We start from the raw sequence: 19,891 nt of genomic DNA on the forward strand, positions 1-19,891 counted from the left end.
TGTGCGAGGCACTGATTTTGACTTTGCCAGAAGGCTTCAACGATTGCATGGTTGACTATGACGCTTCGATCACGAGCATGGGTGCAATGTTGGTGCAGCAGGGTCACGTGATTGCGTAGGTGTCGAGGCAATTAAAGCCTCATGAGGCAAACTATCCAACACATGATCTGGAGTCGGGGGGATATGGTTTTTATCCTCAAGATTTAGCGACACTCCCTCTATGGTGTTCATTGTACCATTTGCACGGACCACAAAAGCTTGAGGTATCTGATGGACCAACCGAATATGAACATAGGGCTGAGTCGTTGGTTGGATATAGTGAAGGATTATGACTGAGATCCTTTATCACCCATGGAAGGCCAATGTGGTGGTTCCAGTCTGAGACATATGCCTGACGATGACAGTGATTACTCCGTTGCTGGAACGGATTCGGAGCATCGTAAGTGTGAGCGGATCATAGGCCAGGTGGCTTTATTCGATTACGACAACTGTCTTTTGTTGAACCTGCATCGTTGGGTCTGGGTTCCTTACTAGGGTGGGGTGCGCCAGGCTCTGATGGAGGAGGCCCACAAGTCTAGGTTCCCCATTCATCCAGGGGCGACGAAGATGTATCGGGATCTTCGCCCTGATTAATTGTGGCCCTGCATGAAGCGATACATAGCTTCGTATGTAGAAAGATGTTTGACTTGCAAGAAAGTCAAGGCCGGGCACCAGTGACCTCACGACAAGATGCACCGTTGTAGATTCCCATATGGAAATGGGAAGACATCACCATGGACTTCATTAGAAAGCTTCCCAGGACTGCATGTGGAGTGGATTTGATTTGGCTCATCGTGGATCGGTTGACCAAGAACGCACATTTCATCCCTACATAGGAGAGTATATCGGCTGAGAAGCTAGCCGGGACCTATGTACGCGAGGTGGTGGCATAGTATGGAGTGCCGGTTTCGGTTGTGTCAGACTGAGATGTTCGTTTCACTTCCAGGTTTTGGAAGTGGTTTCGTGATGAGATGGGTACTCGTATTCACTTCAATACAACTTTTCACCTTCATACGGATGGGCAAAGTGAGAGGATGATTCATACTCTAGAGGATATGCTACGTGCATGCGTATTAGATTTTGGAGGGAGTTCGGATATGTATCTTCCGTTAGCGGAATTTTCATATAACAACAATTACCACGCTAGCATAGATCGACCTCCCTTCGAGATGCTCTTCGGGAAGAAATGTAGGACCCAAATTTGTTGGGGAGAGGTCGGTCAGAGGTTCATGGGGAGTACGAAGGTGGTACTCAAGACCACGGAGAAGATTCAGCAGGTCCAGAGCAGGCTGCAGACTGCTCAGAGTCGGTAGAAAAGCTATGCCGACAAGCGGCGTTCAGACCTAGAGTTTCAGGTAGGGGATATGGTCCTCCTGAAGGTGTCACCTTTGAAAGGTGTCATCCGGTTCAGGAAGAGGGGCAAGCTGGGTACCAGGTACATCGGTCCGTTCAGGGTTTTGGCTCGGGTGGGCCGAGTTGCTTATCGTTTGGATCTTCCAACAGAGCTCAGCCAGATCCACAACGCTTTTCATGTCTCCCAGCTATGGAAGTGCCTAGTGGATGACTCCGCAGTTGTGCCTTTAGAGGATATTCAGGTGGATGATAGCTTGAACTACATCGAGAGACTAGTAGCCATTCTCGACAGGAAGACGAAGGAGCCGAGGAACAAGAGGGTGGAGCTGGTAAAGGTGTAGTGGCTGCACCACAAGGGGTCTAACTGGACTTGGGAGCCCGAAGAGGGGATGAGGGAGCACTATCAGAAGTTGTTCAGGGCAGCTGGCTTCTAGGACGAAGTTTGATTCAAGTGGGGGAGAATTGTAACAGCCGTGACTTGAGGTAATGCTAATTATTTAATCTTTGTAAATAATTTTTGGACTATGAGATTAATGTTGGATTATTGAGTTGGGCCTTTAGTGAGTGGGTCGGTATATATTTGGGCTGTCTGAAGGCGTACACTGGGTGTAAGCTTGGCGTACGTGGGGCGTAGTGTCAACATTGGATGCGGGGGGTTGATAAGCGTACGCGCAGCGTACCAAGGGGTAGGCGCAACGTACACGAGTAGAATCAAAACCCTAATTTTTAGGGTTTAAGCCATATATATACCTCATTATGACCCAAACCCTAGCCTCCTTACCAGCCTCTTTGACTCAGAAACCCTAGAAACCTAACCTTCTTCATCTTTATGTGATTTTGATCTTGTGAAGCCCATTTTGGTGATCTGGAGCTTGGAACGAGAAAGAGGAAGTTGGTGAAGAAGAAATTGTGTAGCTTGAGCTCAAAGATTTGAGATATCATCATCATCTAGTACTTATTTGAGGTAGAAAGCTCACAACTTGCCTCATGTATGCTTAGATCTATGGTAATGGTGTTTTGGACCTTTCTGGTCCCAAGAATGGAACTTTATGATTCCAAATCCGTTTTTAGGCTTAGGGTTGCCATCCTTAGTGTTATTTGAGTCCCAAAGACAGACTAGTTACCATATTGAAGGTCATAATGTGGCCATGCATGAGTATTAGTCATTTCTATGGAAGTAGGTTGCCATATTTCAGTTTTGGGTCTATTTGGGGGTTTGCAAGCAACCAAGTAATCGACTTTATTGGTTAAGACACTTTATTGGACTCAGATCTGTGTTTGGAGTGTAAGGTCTTAAGGGATTAAGCCTTTTTGGAAATTATGGCTTAACAGGGTAGTACATTGGGCGTACAAGCCATGCAGTCTGTACGCTTAGCGTACGGAGGAGTACACCCCGCGTACTCATTGAATTTGGGTTCTTTGTCATTTGGGCCTCGGGTTGGGCCATTTCATGGACTTTGCTATTTTAGGCCATAGTGGGCTATCATAAATCAGTTAGTTTAGGCTAAGAATATGTTTGGGCTTAAGGAAGGACCATTTGAGGAGTTGGGCCCAATTTAGTAATTTGTGCCATTAGTAGGCTTGGAAAGGCTACATAGAATTGGACCATTCATGTTATGGATTGGGCCTTGGTTATGGTCCGAATTAGATTAAAGGTAAAATGGTCATTTTACCCTAAGAAGGATTATTGGATTTTGACTAAGTGTTGTTGTGGTAATAATTGCTCGGGGAGTCGTTGGAGCAGCGTTTAGAGATTCCTTACCGTGAGATTCATCATTCAGCTTTGCGAGGTTAGTTTTCCTCTGGTAAGAACGGGTTGAAGGCACCAATGTCGGCCTGTATATGTATGTATGTTCCGGACCAAGGCCCGATGTCGGGCAGTGCCCAATGTAGGTTTATATGTTTTCGGATTTCCGATCGGATGTCGGGCGGTGCCCGAGTAATGTTTGTATTCTTGATGTCTTCGTGATTCTTGCATGTGTTTGTAATGTATGTTTCTGGATTACGCTCTGATGTCGGGCAATGCCGGAGGAATGTGTGTATACTTCTGGATTTCGGTCTGATGTCGGGCGGAACCCGAGGTATGTTTATATGTTTATGCTATGTGATTATTTATGTGTATTTTTGATATGTTTATATGTATACCTAGCTTTGCCCGATATCGGGCGGGGACCGATGCTAGACGGGGCCCGATGTCGGATTATGTCGATGTCGGGCGGGGTTCGATGAAGCGGGCGGGGCCAATGATATGTTATTATGTGATTAGGTGATTATGTGTATGGTATGTGGTAGTGTGGGGAAACTCACTAAGCTTCGTGCTTAAAGTTTTCAATTTTGGTTTCAGGTTCTTCTGGTAGTAAAGGGAAGAGCTCGGTATGACTGTAGTGCACACACCATTATGTTAACCTAAGATGTTTTACTCTGATATATTGGCATGTGTTTTTGATATGATGTTTTGAGATACTACGACTTACATTTTGATGAGATGATTTTGATAACTATGGTTTATTTATGATTTAAAAGCGAAATTTTTGGTCATGATTTTTGGGATGTTACAGAATGTAATAATCTTTTTTGTTCTTATTCTTTATGAATTAATGTAATTAGTGATTATTATGTTAAAAAATATATTGAATGTAACCATATTCTGCAAGAATAAAATAAAAAATATATTTACTAGTTTATGGTTGATTTTCTGTCATTCTGACAGAATAAAATCGTTATTACTAAAAGTTATATTAAAACTAAATTTGAATTAATTTAAAAAAATCAGATTTTAAAAAGTAAGGGAATTAATTATCCCTTAAAATACGAAAATTTCTTTTTTTAATATATGTTAATCGACTAAAATACCTTATGCTGAAATTTGTGTGATTATATTATATGGTACATGTTACTATATTGTAATATCATAGACCCTAAGATCATGATCATTGATTCTATTCCATCCGTTGGTCCAGATTTGTGCTTACGAACACACAATAGATGCTAGAAATGCATGAACCTAGCCCTATATATATATATATATATATATATATATATATATATATATATATATATATATATATATATATATATATATATATATAAGGAAAAACGAATTTGTGGTTGTTATGTATGTAATGTTAGATATAGAACTTAGGGGCTGTTTGACAAACGTCTGACCGAGTTGGGTCAGACGTATTTTGTTGACTCAGTCAGTTGTTTTGCGTTTGATAAACCAAATCTAGATGGCTGACTCGGTAAGATGTATCTGAGTGAAAAAGTTGGGGAATTATAGTTGACTCATAATCGTTCCAACTATGCCCTTGCCCTAAATTCCGTTCAGGGCCTCCAAAAAAAACTCCTTCCTCCTCTTTCAACGGCAATAAGGATCAACAGCAACGCAAGACACTGCTACCCCTCCCTCTTCATTCTTCTTCCATCGTGACCTACAGAGCAGCATACCCCACATCGACATCTCCACATCAAGCCGCATCTTTCATGTCGGGATCATCAAACAGGAAACTTTTTTTCTTCTACTGCCTCATCGTTACTTCTCTTCCATCTTATTTCTCTTCTGTTGTTTTGTTAATGATTTTTGAAATCAGAAAATATGTATGTATAAGATATGAAATCAGAATCAATTCTTCTATTCTTCTATTCTTCTGTTAATGATGTTATGAAATATAAAGTTTTCTATGTATAAGATATGAAATCAAAATACTTTTTGTTCTAATATTACAAATTCTGAACTTGTATGTGAGTTGGAAGTTCTTTTTTGTAGTTCTTTGTGAAATTGTTTGGGTATATGTGAATACAATTGACCTTAATTGGTTATGTAAGCTGTCAAATCATGCGTTTATTGTCAATGTTGTGTTTTTTTTTGTTATTAGGCTGTGAAATCATAAAGTTATGATGATTGGTTTGTTGTGGTTTTTTTTTGTTATTAGGGTGTGAAATCTTAAAGTTATGATGATTGGTTTGAAACAAAATTTGAAATTTTTTCTTGTGAAATCATGTGTGTATTGGCAATGTTGTGATTTTTTTGTTTATAATCTATCAAATCTTATAAACATACTGTGATTTTTTTTGTGTGTGTATAGGCTGTGAAATTTTATGTTTATAGGCTGTGAAATTTTTTGTGTATAGGCTGTGAAATTTTGTTTTGTGTATAGGCTGTGATTTTTTTCTTATAAGCTGTGAAATTTGAAAGCCATTGACAATGCTGTGAATTTTTTTTTTTATTATAAGTTGTGAAATCTAAAAGCTATTGGCAATGTTGTGAATTTTTTTTATTCCATCCGTTGGTCCAGATTTGTGCTTAAGAACACACAATAGATGCTAGAAATGCATGAACCTAGCCCTATATATATATATATATATATATATATATATATATATATATATATATATATATATATATATAAGGAAAAATGAATTTGGGGTTGTTATGTATGTAATGCTAGATATTGAACTTAGGGGTTGTTTGATAAATGTCTGACCGAATCGGGTCAGACGTATTTTGTTAACTCGGTCAGTTGTTTTGCGTTTGATAAACCAAATCTAGATGGATGAATCGGTAAGATGTATCTGAGTGGAAAAGTTGGGGAATTATAGTTGACTCATAATCGTTCCAACTATGCCCTTGCCCTAAATTCCGTTCAGCGCCTCCAAAAAAAACTCCTTCCTCCTCTTTCAACGGCAACAGCGATCAACACCAACGCAAGACGCTGCTACCCCTCCCTCTTCATTCTTCTTCCATCGTGACCTATAGAGCATCATACCCCACATCGACATCTCCACATCAATCCGCATCTTTCATGTCGGAATCATCAAACAGGTAACTTTTTTTCTTCTACTGCCTCATCGTTATTTCTCTTCCATCTTATTTTTCTTCTGTTGTTTTGTTAATGATTTTTGAAATTAGAAAATATGTATGTATAAGATATGAAATCAGAATTAATTCTTCTATTCTTCTATTCTTCTGTTAATGATGTTATGAAATTTGAAGTTTTTTGTGTATAAGATATGAAATCAAAATACTTTTTTGCTCTAATATTACAAATTCTGAATTTTTATGTGAGTTGGAAGTTCTTTTTTGTAGTTCTTTGTGAAATTTGTGGGTATATGTGAATACAATTGACCTTAATTGGTTATGTAAGCTGTGAAATCATGCGTTTATTGTCAATGCTGTGTTTTTTTTTTTTGTTATTAGGCTGTGAAATCATAAAGTTATGATGATTGGTTTGCTGTGTTCTTTTTTTTTTTTTGTTATTAGGCTGTGAAATCTTAAAGTTATAATGATTGGTTTGGAACAAAAATTTGAAATTTTTTCTTGTGAAATCATGTATGTATTGGCAATGTTGTGATTTTTTTTTGTTTATAATCTGTCAAATTTTATAAACATACTGTGATTTTTTTTGTGTGTATAGGTTGTGAAATTCTTTTTGTGTATAGGCTGTGATTTTTTTCTTCTAAGTTGTGAAATTTGAAATCCATTGTTAATGCTGTGAATTTTTTTTTGTTTATAAGCTGTGAAATCTAAAAGCTATTGGCAATGTTGTGAATTTTTTTTCTTTTTTTTTTATAAGCTATAAAATCTGGAATCTTTTTTTTTTGTATAGGCTTTGTTGACAATGTTGTGATTTTTTTGTTTATAAGCTATGTTGTTGATTCATTGGTAGAAAATTATTTTAATGTTTTAGGAAGTTGGTTTGGAACAAAAGTGAGGACAAAACTTTTCTTGGTGCATGTATCCATGAACTAACCACTAATGGTCGTGAGGGTTCTGGGCTTAAGGCTAGTTCATGGAAGATAGTACGCGAAAAATTGATGAACGAACACAGTAAAGAGGTTGATCAGAAGCAAATGAGAAACCACTTTGACTACTACAAATCAAAGTATGTTGCTTGGGTGAAACTGAAAAACAAAACCGGCAATATATATGACCCTATAAAAAATAAATTTAACATGACTGATGAACAATGGAAGGAAGAGGGGAAGGTAATATTTTTATAACAAATACTATTATGATTATTTTTAAAAAAATACTAATATTTATAAAAATTGTAAACAGTTGAACAAGCACATGTTGTCATTAAAAACTAAACCCCTGTTGTTTCCTGATCTTTGCACCCAATTATTTGAAGGGTCGACCTCAACCGACTTTGAAAGTTGGGGGCCATCTTCTACACTCCCTCGTCCTGTAGAAGAGTTTAGTGCCCATGATTTTGATGATGATGTTCTAATGGAAACCTCAACACAACATATAGGTGCAAGTGAAGAGTCTTCAGGGCGTTCAAAACACACGGAAATTGGTGGAAACAAAAGAGTTGGTGGGAAAAAAAGAGATGTAAGGGCATTAGAAGTTGAATATGAGATTATCAAGCTTGCAAGGTTGTTAGTGGAAAAAAATGAAAGAATTGAAAAAAGAGAAATGGATAAGGATGTTGATGCGTGTATGGAGAAATTAAACAAAATGGAATGGGGAGAAGAAGATGAAAGACACAAGACCGCTCTTTTGCTATTTGGTGAAAGTGCTGATGTTCGAAAAGTTTGGTTACGACTTTCGCATACTAGTTGTGAGTCGTGGGTGATGGGTGCGGGTAGGAAGTATGGTTACCTTTGATGGGTGCGGGTTGAAAAGTTTGGTTACTAGTTTTTTTGGTTACTTTGGATCCTATGTTTGATGACTTTTTTGGATGATGTTTTCTAGTTTTTTTGGTTACTTTGGATCCTATGTTTGATGACTTTCGCATCTTATGTTATATGACTTTTGTTAGTTTGGATGATATGTTATTGGATATTGAATATGACTTTTGTTATTTACTAGGTTTTTGAATATGACTTTTGTTGTTTACTAGTTTTATGTTATATGATGTTTGTTATATGACTTTGGTGCATGATTTTTTTTACTTTAACATGTTACCTAATTGTTTGTAACAAGTCAAGTATGGTTTCTGATGGTGAATTTGTAGCTTTTCTTCTACTTGTGTTTTATTGGTTGAGGTCAAACCGGCGCAGACTAATCAGAATTCATAGAATTAGAGATAATGATTCAAGCGGGTATGCGTATACGCAAGATTTGATATATGGAGACCCTACATAATGTTTCGATATAATGCGTCTTACACAAGAGGCATTTGCACTATTATGCAACCATTTTACCGAAAAAAATTGGTTGCAAGCTAGTAGGACAATACGCATTGAAGAGAAGATGGCTATCTTCTTACATGTTATAGGACATAATGAACGTTTTCGCGCGGTTAAGGGAATATTTCATCACTCCACACAAATGATTCATCAATGTTTTCATGAGGTCTTAACAGCAATGATGTGTTTTGCAAAAGAAATTATAGTACCAACAACTCCTAATCCAACAAGACATAACTCGGAACGGCATAGACGGTTAAATTTTTTTTTTTTCCGGAGCAATAGGTGCATTAGATGGAACTCTTGTACATGCGGTTGTACCCGTTGATCAACAAACTCGTTATAGAGGAAGAGGAAAAGGAGAATGTTTTCAAAATGTAATAGGAATTTGTGATTTTGATTTGATATTCACCTTTGTTTGGGCTGGATGGGAGGGTATAGCACATGATTCAAGAGTTTTGAAAGAAGTTGCATTCAATTCGACTTCTGGATTTCCATTTCCTCCACCAGGTTTGTAATCTTTATATAATTTTTATTATCTATCTTCTTTATATAATATGTGTCATTATATATTATGTCACATTCGTTTGTAGATAAATATTACCTTTGTGATGCCGCATTTACAAACACTCGTGGGTTTATGGCTCCATACTGCAATACTAGGTATTGGTTAGCCGATTTTCGAAGAGGCAGATTTTTAACTAGAGAAGAAAGGTTCAATTATGCTCATGCACAACTTAGAAATGTTATTGAGCGTGCTTATGGTGTATTGAAGGCGAGATTCCCAATCTTAAAACAAATGGCTCATTATCCCTTTACAGTGCAAAGAGACATAGTCATTGCTTGTGTCGCGGTCCATAATTTTATAAGGAAATACAATATAGAAGATGACTTGTTTAGAAATTTTGAGGACACTATGATTACTCCTGACGTCCAAGGTGGGGGAATTGATAGAGAAAACATACAAGGCATAGAATGGGGTCCAGAAGTCGTTGAATATATGCGTGCTTTGCGTGATTAGATTGCAAATCGACTACTTTCACCTACTTTACATTAAATTATTATGTTATTTTAAATTTTATTATGTTTTTATTTGGATATTAAATGATTTATGTTTAATTTATATTTTGTATGACATTTTTTATTTGTGTGTAATTTACATTTTGTATGACAATATGTATGTTTTTATAAGTATTCATCAACTTAATACATCACTATATATAACAGAAGGGTAAAATGGTCATTTTTCATTACTCAGCACATTTAGTCAGATGTACAATCAAACAACATGATTTTTTACTCAGTCAGGATTTCTTACCCAAACAAACCTTTCCCAGTCAGCACTTTCTCAGTCAGCAACTATCAAATGGGGCCTTACACTACTACGTCGTTTCGTTTAAAAACCACGTAGTTTTGATCAATATCCTAAATTTTAAATATACTTTTGTTTCCTATTTTAAGTCTCGATCCCTCAATATCAATGAATTGATCCTTAAAAAAATATTGTTTCTACTTTTAATCCATTTTGAATTTACTGTTGTAACATAATCGTCTTCTTAGGCTTGAAGGAGTGGACTGCGGTTCCAAGCCGCATCCATGCGACCTGGACCGCAAACACCACCCCCTGGGTGTGGTTTCCTGCGGTTTTGGCTGCAGTGCGGCTAGAAATGGCCGCACCCTCTTTCTTCTCTCTCTTTATTTATGTGTCTTTCTTTCTCTTCTGATTTCTCTCACCTCTCTCTTTCCCTACCATGGTTTCCACTCCCTGGGTGTGGTAAAGAACCACACTTTGTGTGGTAAAAATGATGTGGCTCCTATGTGTCAAATGAGGGAGTGCGGTTCCTGTGGCACCACTCCCTCCAACCTTAATTTGGTTGTACTGTTCATCGTGAGCACTATTCGTGCTCTTAAATATCAACACTTGATCAATAGTACTAATGGAAAAAACACATAAATATCACGAATATGGGAAATCTCCTTGTCAATAGTTGACAGCAAATATTAGTTATTTGGTTGAAAAATAATAAAACAAATGTCTATATTATCTTTGTAAATGAAAACTACAAGAAACAACATATGCTAATTCTCCATATATTACTTTTCATTTTTGTATATATATAGGGTCCGGTTCCGATGATTACTCTTTTTAAAGTAAGGACTCATGAAGACACCTTAAAAAAATTTTAAAAAATCTAAAAAAAAAAAAAATACAAATCATAAAATCGAGCATAGTACTATATCCGGGAGAAAAAATTTTTGCATCATTAAAATTGAATCATGGATCATAAAAATGATACATGCTTTAATTTTAATGATCAAAAAAAATTTTCCAAATTTTTTTCTCTCCGATATAGTACTATACTCGATTTTATGATTTGTATTTTTTTTTTAGATTTTTTTTCAATTTTTTTAAATTGTCCTCACGGGTCTTCACTCGATCCTGTTTATATATATATATATATATATATATATATATATATATATATATATATATATATATATATATATATATAGAGAGAGAGAGAGAGAGAGAGAGAGAGAGGGGGGGGATCATTTGATAACCTTTAGTTTTTCGAGAACCTGAGAACCAAACAAGGATCGTTAGATCAAAATAAACGATGATTAGGATGTTTTGTGGCATTTTTGTAAGTACCTGGGGAAAAAAAGACACGGGGCATGTTTTTGAAATGAATCAGGGGTATTTTAGAATAAAAAAATTCATACGCATTTATCGAACTGAATCACATCAACCTCTATGCTCTCTCACCCTCTTCATCCCACTTCTCTCTACCCTTCATTCCACCTCTGACAATGAATCGTAGAAACAATATACTGATGGTGTGTTATGGATTGACAGATCGATGACATTTCCTCACCAATGGTGATTTTATTAAAGAGTAGCTACTTAGGGTTTTTGAAGGGTTGAAGTCGATTTTGATTTATGATTTTTTTTATACAACCGTGTTTCCGATATGTAAGCGAAGATGAAGACAATGAAAATCGAATGGCTATGATGGTGGAATTTGTTCCAGAGCACGCATTAAACAAGCTGCTCCATTGTCAACAATGTTTGGCCCTGAATGCTGAGACAACCCGCCTACACTCTCCTCCGGTGGTGAATCCGACGATGTCCTGCAGATCTCCTCTCTCAATTCTTACGTTACCGGGAACACTGATTCGAAGATCGCCATTGTTCTGATTTCCAATGTTTATGGTACGCTACTTCACTCCACTCTTAATATTCTTATTTACCAACTCTAACTACTGTAATCAATGATAAGATTTATATATGGATGTTCACTAGTCACTCTTACAAAAATTAGGTTTTAATCCATAAATAATTTACTTTTCGAGAAGTCTTTAAAACACATGTATTTGATTGCAACACGTTACTTACTGTGAAGCTTGTCTCTTAAAATCACTAGTCTTTTTCGTATTTTGCAAATAGTTTGTATAATCATCTGATTGTTGTAACTTGTTACTATCCGGTATCTTTTCTGCAGGTAATGGAGTTCCAAAATTGAGGTGCTTCTGCCATTAAAGAATGGAAGTATTCTTTAATGGATGTTCTGCTCTATTTCACATCGGCTTCTTCCATTCAATGTCTCTTTCTGACTTCTTCTCTTTGATTTCAGGTTCTTCTCTTACCTCTATACCTTAAAAATGTATGTATACGCTTTGTAACCACTTACTTGCATGGTTTGATATGTTTCTCCTTTATGCCTTGTTTTCTATATTTCGATTCCGTTGAGTTTGATTGTTCGCATTTTCCTTTTGTGCATTGTTATCCATCGTAATTCATAAACTTATGGGTTTTATTGGAGTTATCTAGTTTGGTTATAAATGTGGTTAGGTAAAATAGTTATTTAATGTTTCTTGGTGGATTAGCAGGATCTACCTACATGTTTCATTTATAGGTTGTGAGTTTTAAACGCTCATATTTCTACATAGGTAAACAATAGAAGATTCAAGCAGAAGCTAAAAAGAAAAAGAAGTTCACTAAAGAGCTTGACAGGTGATTATTTATTAAGTTGGATTTGTTTTTTATTTTCATTTTTCTTTTCATTATATTTACTTGTTTTGGTTTTAAATATATATACTACAGCTTACCAGATATAATTGATGAAATTGCCAGAGAGGACGAAGAAAAAAGCAAGAGACATGAAAGGCGTGTTGTTGCCAAAAAAAAGACTAAAATCATGCCCATCACATCTAGGGAGAAACAAGTAAGTTTAGGGTTGAATTTGTAAAATAGCAATTTTCTTGTTTATAGCAATGTAAGTTTGGGGTTGAATGTTTTTCAAATTTGAACCTGCACCTATTCAAGTGTTGTTATCTGAAAAAATCATTTGATCTTTAAGGAAACTCAAGGTTTGCATTTTTTACAATTAGATTTTTTTTAATGATAATAAATATAGATTTGTTAATGTTATAAATATTATATTATTTTGTAGGCATGTTGCACCCTTGCGAGAGACGGATACAAGAGCCTTGATAAAAGAGGAATAATTGTGTCTAGTGGCAAGAGTGGTAGTTATTGTTACTTGACAAGTTTTTTTAACAAACCATGATATGTGAATGGCTAGTAAGATCCCCCACATTATTATGTTAAATAGTCTTATTATGTTAAACTAGAATTTGTATGGTATCACATCAAGTGTATTAACTACATACTGTATAATAATCTCTCACTAATAATTATATTTTTGTTGGTTAATTAGCCAATCATATATATATTTTGTGTGACTGGTTAGTATGCTCACATGTATTATACTATTAGCAGCCTTTTGATTTCCAAATGAGATTTTTCATTTTCATGCCAAGGCTATGACTACATGTCATCCCTTTTTTTATTAAAAAACAAATTATTAGTTTTGTAAACAAAATGTGTACACATATCTTACAATAAAACAATCGTGATGTTGAATTTAATGTGAAAAGGTGGTTGTTGTTGTTGTTGTTGTTTTTGCTTCGTATACAGGAAATGATTAACAACATAGGATGAAACTGATATGCAACAATATAGAGCTTTTATGTAACATTTGTGGTGTTCCATGTGGAGCTTGTATCCAGGTAACCCCTTGTTATCATTACTTAGAGTGCATTGCATTTAACTGTGCATTTTTCTATTTATGAATTATGTTGCAGTGAAAACTATGCATGTTATGTTGCATATTATTCGCTTTGTGCTTGTGCTACTGCATTTTATGCTCCTAAACAATGATCCCACTTTCCACATAACTTCCTTTTTTTTATTTTACTCTATTATTTGAGGTGATTTGGCATAATAGGTCTTATCTTTTATAATTTATGTAAAGGATTACTAGTGTTAGTTTTGATATGTAATTTCATTTTGCAGCTTAAGTGGGATTAAAACCAAAGCCTGGAATGAGTCCACCTCATGGTGCAGACCAGATGATCCAAACCAATAGATTGTTGTGGAGGATATATTTGATGAATATGGTGGACGACTTATGCTCGTTGACATGGTTAGATTAGAAAATATAGAACAAGCTGATCAAACTAGATTCAAAGCCAAAATGTAGGTAAGTTTCAAGTTGACTATAACTTTTCATTTGTTCAAAAAGAATTATAAAAAGTTACTAAAAAATTGTTCCTTTTTGATTAATTAATTATTGTTCTTGAATCACATTTAATTCCTCTATAGTAACCTAGAGGGTTAGTGACATTAAGATGTCTAATCGATAAAAATCACATGCAATTCACATACGAATCACATGTTATTCACAAATGAATTACATGTGATTCACATGTAAATTACATGTAATTCACATGTAAATCACAAGTGAATCACATATGAATTACATGCGATTCTATTGTAAATCACATGTAATTTACATATGAGTCACATGCAATTCACATTTAAATCATAAGTGAATTACATGTGATTCACATGTAAATCACATATGAATCACATGTAAATCACAAGTGAATCCCATATTAATTAATGTGATTCACATGTCATTCACATATGAATCACATGGAAATCACATATGGATTACATGTGATTCACATGTAAATCAAATATGAATCACATGTAATTCACATGTAAATCACAAGTGAATCACATATTAATTACATGTGATTCATATGTAAATCATAAGTGAATAACATATGAGTTACATGTGATTCACATGTAAATCACATGTGAATTACATCTATATGCACACATGCATTTTGTATGTGTGTGTGTTCTTCATTAATTATATTTTAAAATTTTCTTGTCAATTTCACATTTGAATCTTAAAATATATCATCACATGTGAAAATCACATTATATAATCGAATGTGAATCTTACATGATATATATATATATATATATATATATATATATATATATATATATATATATGCATTTTTGTGAGTGTTCTTGGATTAATCATTTTTTTTTATCTTCTTGTAGATTTGAAAAAACTTGTGGAAAATTTTGAAGATGCAAAAAGTGATAAATTGAAGAAAATATGGAAATCTTGATATGAAGAAATGAGAACATTATGAATCATTGTAGCTTTTTTTTTATTTTTATATATTATTTTTTATCGAACAAAGTACTTGTATAATTATGTTTATAGATTGATTAATAAAAATAAGATATTTTATGATTACTTACGAATACTGAAAAACTACGCATATATGCACCAAAAATGTTGGGTTTTTTTGTTAAAAAAATTAGGTTTTTTTATAAATATTCTAAGTTATTTTTAAAAAAAAATTACTGATTTTTAAAATTTTACTTTTTCAAAAAATGCAGTTTTTAAAAAAAAAATAGAGTTTTTTTTTTTTTGAAAAAATTGCAGTTTTTTTATAAAATAATTGCCGTTTTTTTTTCTTTTAAAATTGCAGTTTTTTTTTTTAAATGCAGTTTTTTTAAAAAAATGGAGTTTTTTTTTGAAAAAATTACAGTTTTTTTTGAAAAAAAATGCAGTTTTTTGAAAATAAATTCAGTTTTTTTATAAAAAATTGCAGGCTTTTAAAAAAAAAAAAATTAATTGCTGTTTTTTTTTTTAAGAATGCACTTTTTTAAAAAAAATACATTTTCCATTTTTTTAAAATTCATATTTTATGAAAAAAAAAATTAAAGAAACTCCATTTAAAAAAAAAGTATTAAAAAAATCTGAAATTTGATTTATTATGTTAATTTTGTCAAATAACACAAAAATAAACATTAATAGAGATCGGTAACATTACGATAATGCCCTTAGTAAGTTAATTTTGATCTAACGCTTCATCTTTAGTTTTTAGGTTTCGGAAAACTATAAGTTTTCAACCGATTTCAACCCTATATATATATATTAGACTTTTTTTTTTTGAAAAAATTGCAGTTTTTTTTTAAAAAAAAAATTTGAGTTTTTTTTTTTTTTTGAAAAAATTACAGTTTTTTTGAAAAAAAATGCAGTTTTTTTATAGAAAAAATTGCAGGTTTTTTTTAAAAAAATTAATTGCTGTTTCTTTTAAGAATGCAGTTTTTTTTTTAATTTTTGCAGTTTTTTAAAAAAATTACGTTTTTCCATTTTTTTTAAAATTCATATTTTCTGAAAAAAAAATTAAAGAAACTCCATTTAAAAAAAAGTATTAAAAAAAAATCTAAAATTTGATTTATTATGTTAATTTTGTCAAATAACACAAAAATAAACATTAATAGAGATCGGTAACATTACGATAATGCCCTTAATAAATTAATTTTAATCTAACGCTTCACATTTAGTTTTTAGGTTTCGGAAAATTATAAGTTATCAACGGATTTCAACCCTATATATATATATATATATATATATATATATATATATATATATATATATATATATATATATATATATATATATATATATATATATATATATATATATATATATATATATATATATATATATATATATATATATATATATATATATATATATCAACTTCTGCGAACTGTTAGGATGGTCCCCTACCTACTTATCTAGATTGAATGCATACCAATCCGAAGGCAACAACAAATACCGTCACCATTAATGTTTTCATTGTATTATTCTTCAATAAAAAAATATGTTGTAATGTTTGGTATACCTTTTATTATTATATTTCTACTATTAGATATTTTGATGAGCTGTCATATCTACCTTATCAAACGATGCTTGAATTTGCGAAGCTGGTAGTCTGGGTTGGTCAATTATGATAGTTAGTTTGTTTTACTTTTTAAGTGTTAATTACTTGAAAATTAAATATTTGTCAAAATATAGATGGATTAGTCATCAAACAATTTAAAATGATTAAAAAGTAGAGCCACAAAAGTATTAAAATGAAATAATGTAAATTTTAATTCTTTTGTAAAATATACATAAATTTTGTAAAGTTGGTTTTTTAAATGGTTATCCACATTTTGTGGAGTAAATTATCCAAATAATCCCTATAGTTTGGAGTAATTTGCACGTTTGGTCTCTTATTTTTTTATTTTGGAAGGTCCTTGAAGTTTGTTTTTGTTGCGCACTTGGTCCCTGTCTTACTTAAAAAAACTATTTTGTTCTTGATTTTTTAATTTATTTAAATAAGATAGGGTAGATAAGGTAAGGTAAGGCGAGATAGAAGTAAGTTGGGGGTCTGTTTATTTAAATAAATTAAAAAAATCAATTGGAAAATAGTTTTTTTTAGATAAGAGATGGATCAAGTGTGCAACAAAAACTAACAGTAGAACCTTCCGAATGAAAAAAATAAGACAAAATTACAAAAAGGGTTCCTGTGCTTTGCCAAAAATCAGAAAGGCAGTCCCTGCTAATTTTTTAATGCAAATGGTCATTATGATTTGCAAAACTTGCAAAGTTGGTCAATTTTACTAACACCAGGGATTGAATCTGTAAGGGCATTTTCGTCTTTTCAAGTATAAAAAGATTTAATTCGTGACATTTGATAAACCACAAGGACCATTTTTGAAGATTCTTTGAAAAAGTGAATTGATTTGCTAAAGGAAGGGGGAAGGCTAGAACTCGCAACCTCCACCCCCCTTATATTGCAAAAGCCTTTAACCAGTTGAGCTAAATGCTCAATTGGTTATACCAACCTAAAACTACTTTATATAATAACGAAAGCATTAATATTTAAATAATAAATAAATTACAAAAAAACATTTTTTTATATAATTTTTTTTAAATAAAACAAAATGTATTTTAGTGGCATTATAAAAAAAACACAATTTTTTTACAAACAATTTGTATGCATTTGTATGTATTTATTTTATGTAAAATATATTTTTATGTCATTAAAAAAATACATTTTTGTATAAAAAATATGTTTTTGTAAAATATATTTTTTTATGTCTTTGAAATAATAATAATTAACACTACTCATGACATAAAAAAAACATATATAAATTTTTTTGGTTTGCTAGTTCTAAAACAGTTTGTTCGGTTATGTATCTAAACAATTTATACAGTTTTTTTTTTATGTCAAGAATACTATTAACCGAATAGGTTTTTTTATGTTTTTTTAAATACATATAACTGAAAAATGGTTTTTAGAAAACCGATTAGTTCAATCGGTTTTCTGAAAACCGTTTTTCGGTTATATGTATTTAAAAAAGATGAAATACATATTTTAAATAAGATAAAATATATATGTTAAATAAGATAAAATACATATTTTTGAACTAGCGACCCAAAATAATTTATATAGTTTTTTTATGTCATGAGTAGTGTTAATTATTATTATTTCAAAGACATAAAAAAAATATATTTTACGAAAACATATTCTTTTATACGAAAACGTATTTTTAAAGACATAAAAAAATATTTTACGTAAAATAAATACAAAAAAATACATTCAAATTGTTTGTAAAAAAACTATTTTTTTTATAATATGACTAAAATGATTTTGTTTTATTTAAAAAAAAATTTGTAAGAAAATGTTTTTTGTAATTTATTTATTATTTAAGTATTAACGTTTTTGTTATTATATAAATTAGTTTTAGGAATGTATAAGCATCTGAGCATTCAACTCAACTCGTTAAGGCTTTTGCAATATAAGGGGGGTGGAGGTCACGAGTTTGAGTCTTCCCCTCTTCCGCAAGTTAATTCACTTTTTCAAAGCAACTTCAAAAGTGGTTCCTGTGTTTTATCAAATGTTACGAATTCAGTCCCTTTATATTTGAAAAGACGAAAATGTCCTTACAGATTCAGTCCCTAACGGTGTTAGTAAAAAGGGCCAATTTTGCAAGTTTTGCAAACCAAAAGAACCATTTGCATCAAAAAAATTAGTAGGGACTAACTTTGTGAGTTTTGGCAAACCACAGAGACCATTTTTTGTAATTTTTTCAAAAAATAAGTTAGAGACCAAACGTGCAAATAACCTCAAACCATAGGGATCATTCGTGTAATTTACTCCATTTTGTGAGTTTTTTTTTTCTATGACGATTTTTGTTTGTTTATATCATTAAAGTATGTTTGGTTGGCACGAAATGAATGAAATTCCAGGGAAAAAAATTTCAATTCCCTCGCATTCATGCGTTTGATTGGATTTAGAGGGGGAAAGAGATTTCTAAACTTTCCACTAGCGCTACCAACCAACAACTGCTACTCCCACCACCACCACCAACACTCGGCACTACCATCATCCGCCACCACCACCACCGCCACCACTACTACAACCGCTTCCACCACTATCATCACCCACCACTATTACCATCACCGTCGCCACTACCAGCTCATCGCCACCACCATCATTGCCATGACCACCACCCGTACTACCGTCATCGCTACTACCACTACCATTACCCACCACCACTACCACCAAAGACACCACATCCACCGCCACCAACACCTCCTCTACTGCCACCAACTCCATTGATTCCTCCACCAACACTACCACTGCTGCCACTACCAATACCATCACTTACCACTACTACCATTGCCGCCACCACCACCATTACCATCACCATCACAAGTAATACCACCACCACCATCGCTACCACTACCACTGTCGAGATTTTACTATTTTATAATTAATATAATGTGTCTTTACATATGAGTTAGAAAATAAAAAATTAAGCGAACAGACTAAAAGGATAATTCTGTCATTTTATATGGATTCCAATTACATATCATGCGAACCAAATAAAATATGGAATTAATTTTAATTCCATTTCTTGTCAACCAAACATGATATGAAATTGGATTCAAATTCTTGACAAATTCATTTTTCAATTCTAATTCTAATTCGTTCATAAACATTCTACGAACCAAACAGCACCTAAGTTTTATAAGTTTTTTCGTTTTTATCATTTTTACTTATAATAGCAGCTTTTCAGGTTATTATAAAATATTATTGGCAAAAAGCTCTTAAGTTTATACATTTTTTGCAAAAAAAATAAAAT

General features: G+C 32.9%; 1 protein-coding gene across 1 annotated transcript; it reads left to right on the plus strand.

The window, feature by feature from the left end:
* Positions 1 to 351: 351 nt before the first annotated feature.
* Positions 352 to 9,547, plus strand: LOC128127800 (L10-interacting MYB domain-containing protein-like). Its single transcript, XM_052766493.1, has 6 exons — positions 352 to 439; positions 6,807 to 6,834; positions 7,080 to 7,377; positions 7,451 to 7,979; positions 8,812 to 8,961; positions 9,120 to 9,547. Exons 1-6 carry the CDS (start codon positions 352 to 354, stop codon positions 9,545 to 9,547), a joined length of 1,521 nt encoding a protein of 506 aa, XP_052622453.1.
* The last annotated feature ends 10,344 nt before the right edge of the window (positions 9,548 to 19,891 follow it).

Source organism: Lactuca sativa, chromosome 8 (genome assembly GCF_002870075.4).
Source record: "Lactuca sativa cultivar Salinas chromosome 8, Lsat_Salinas_v11, whole genome shotgun sequence".
NCBI classification, from domain to species: Eukaryota; Viridiplantae; Streptophyta; class Magnoliopsida; order Asterales; family Asteraceae; genus Lactuca; species Lactuca sativa.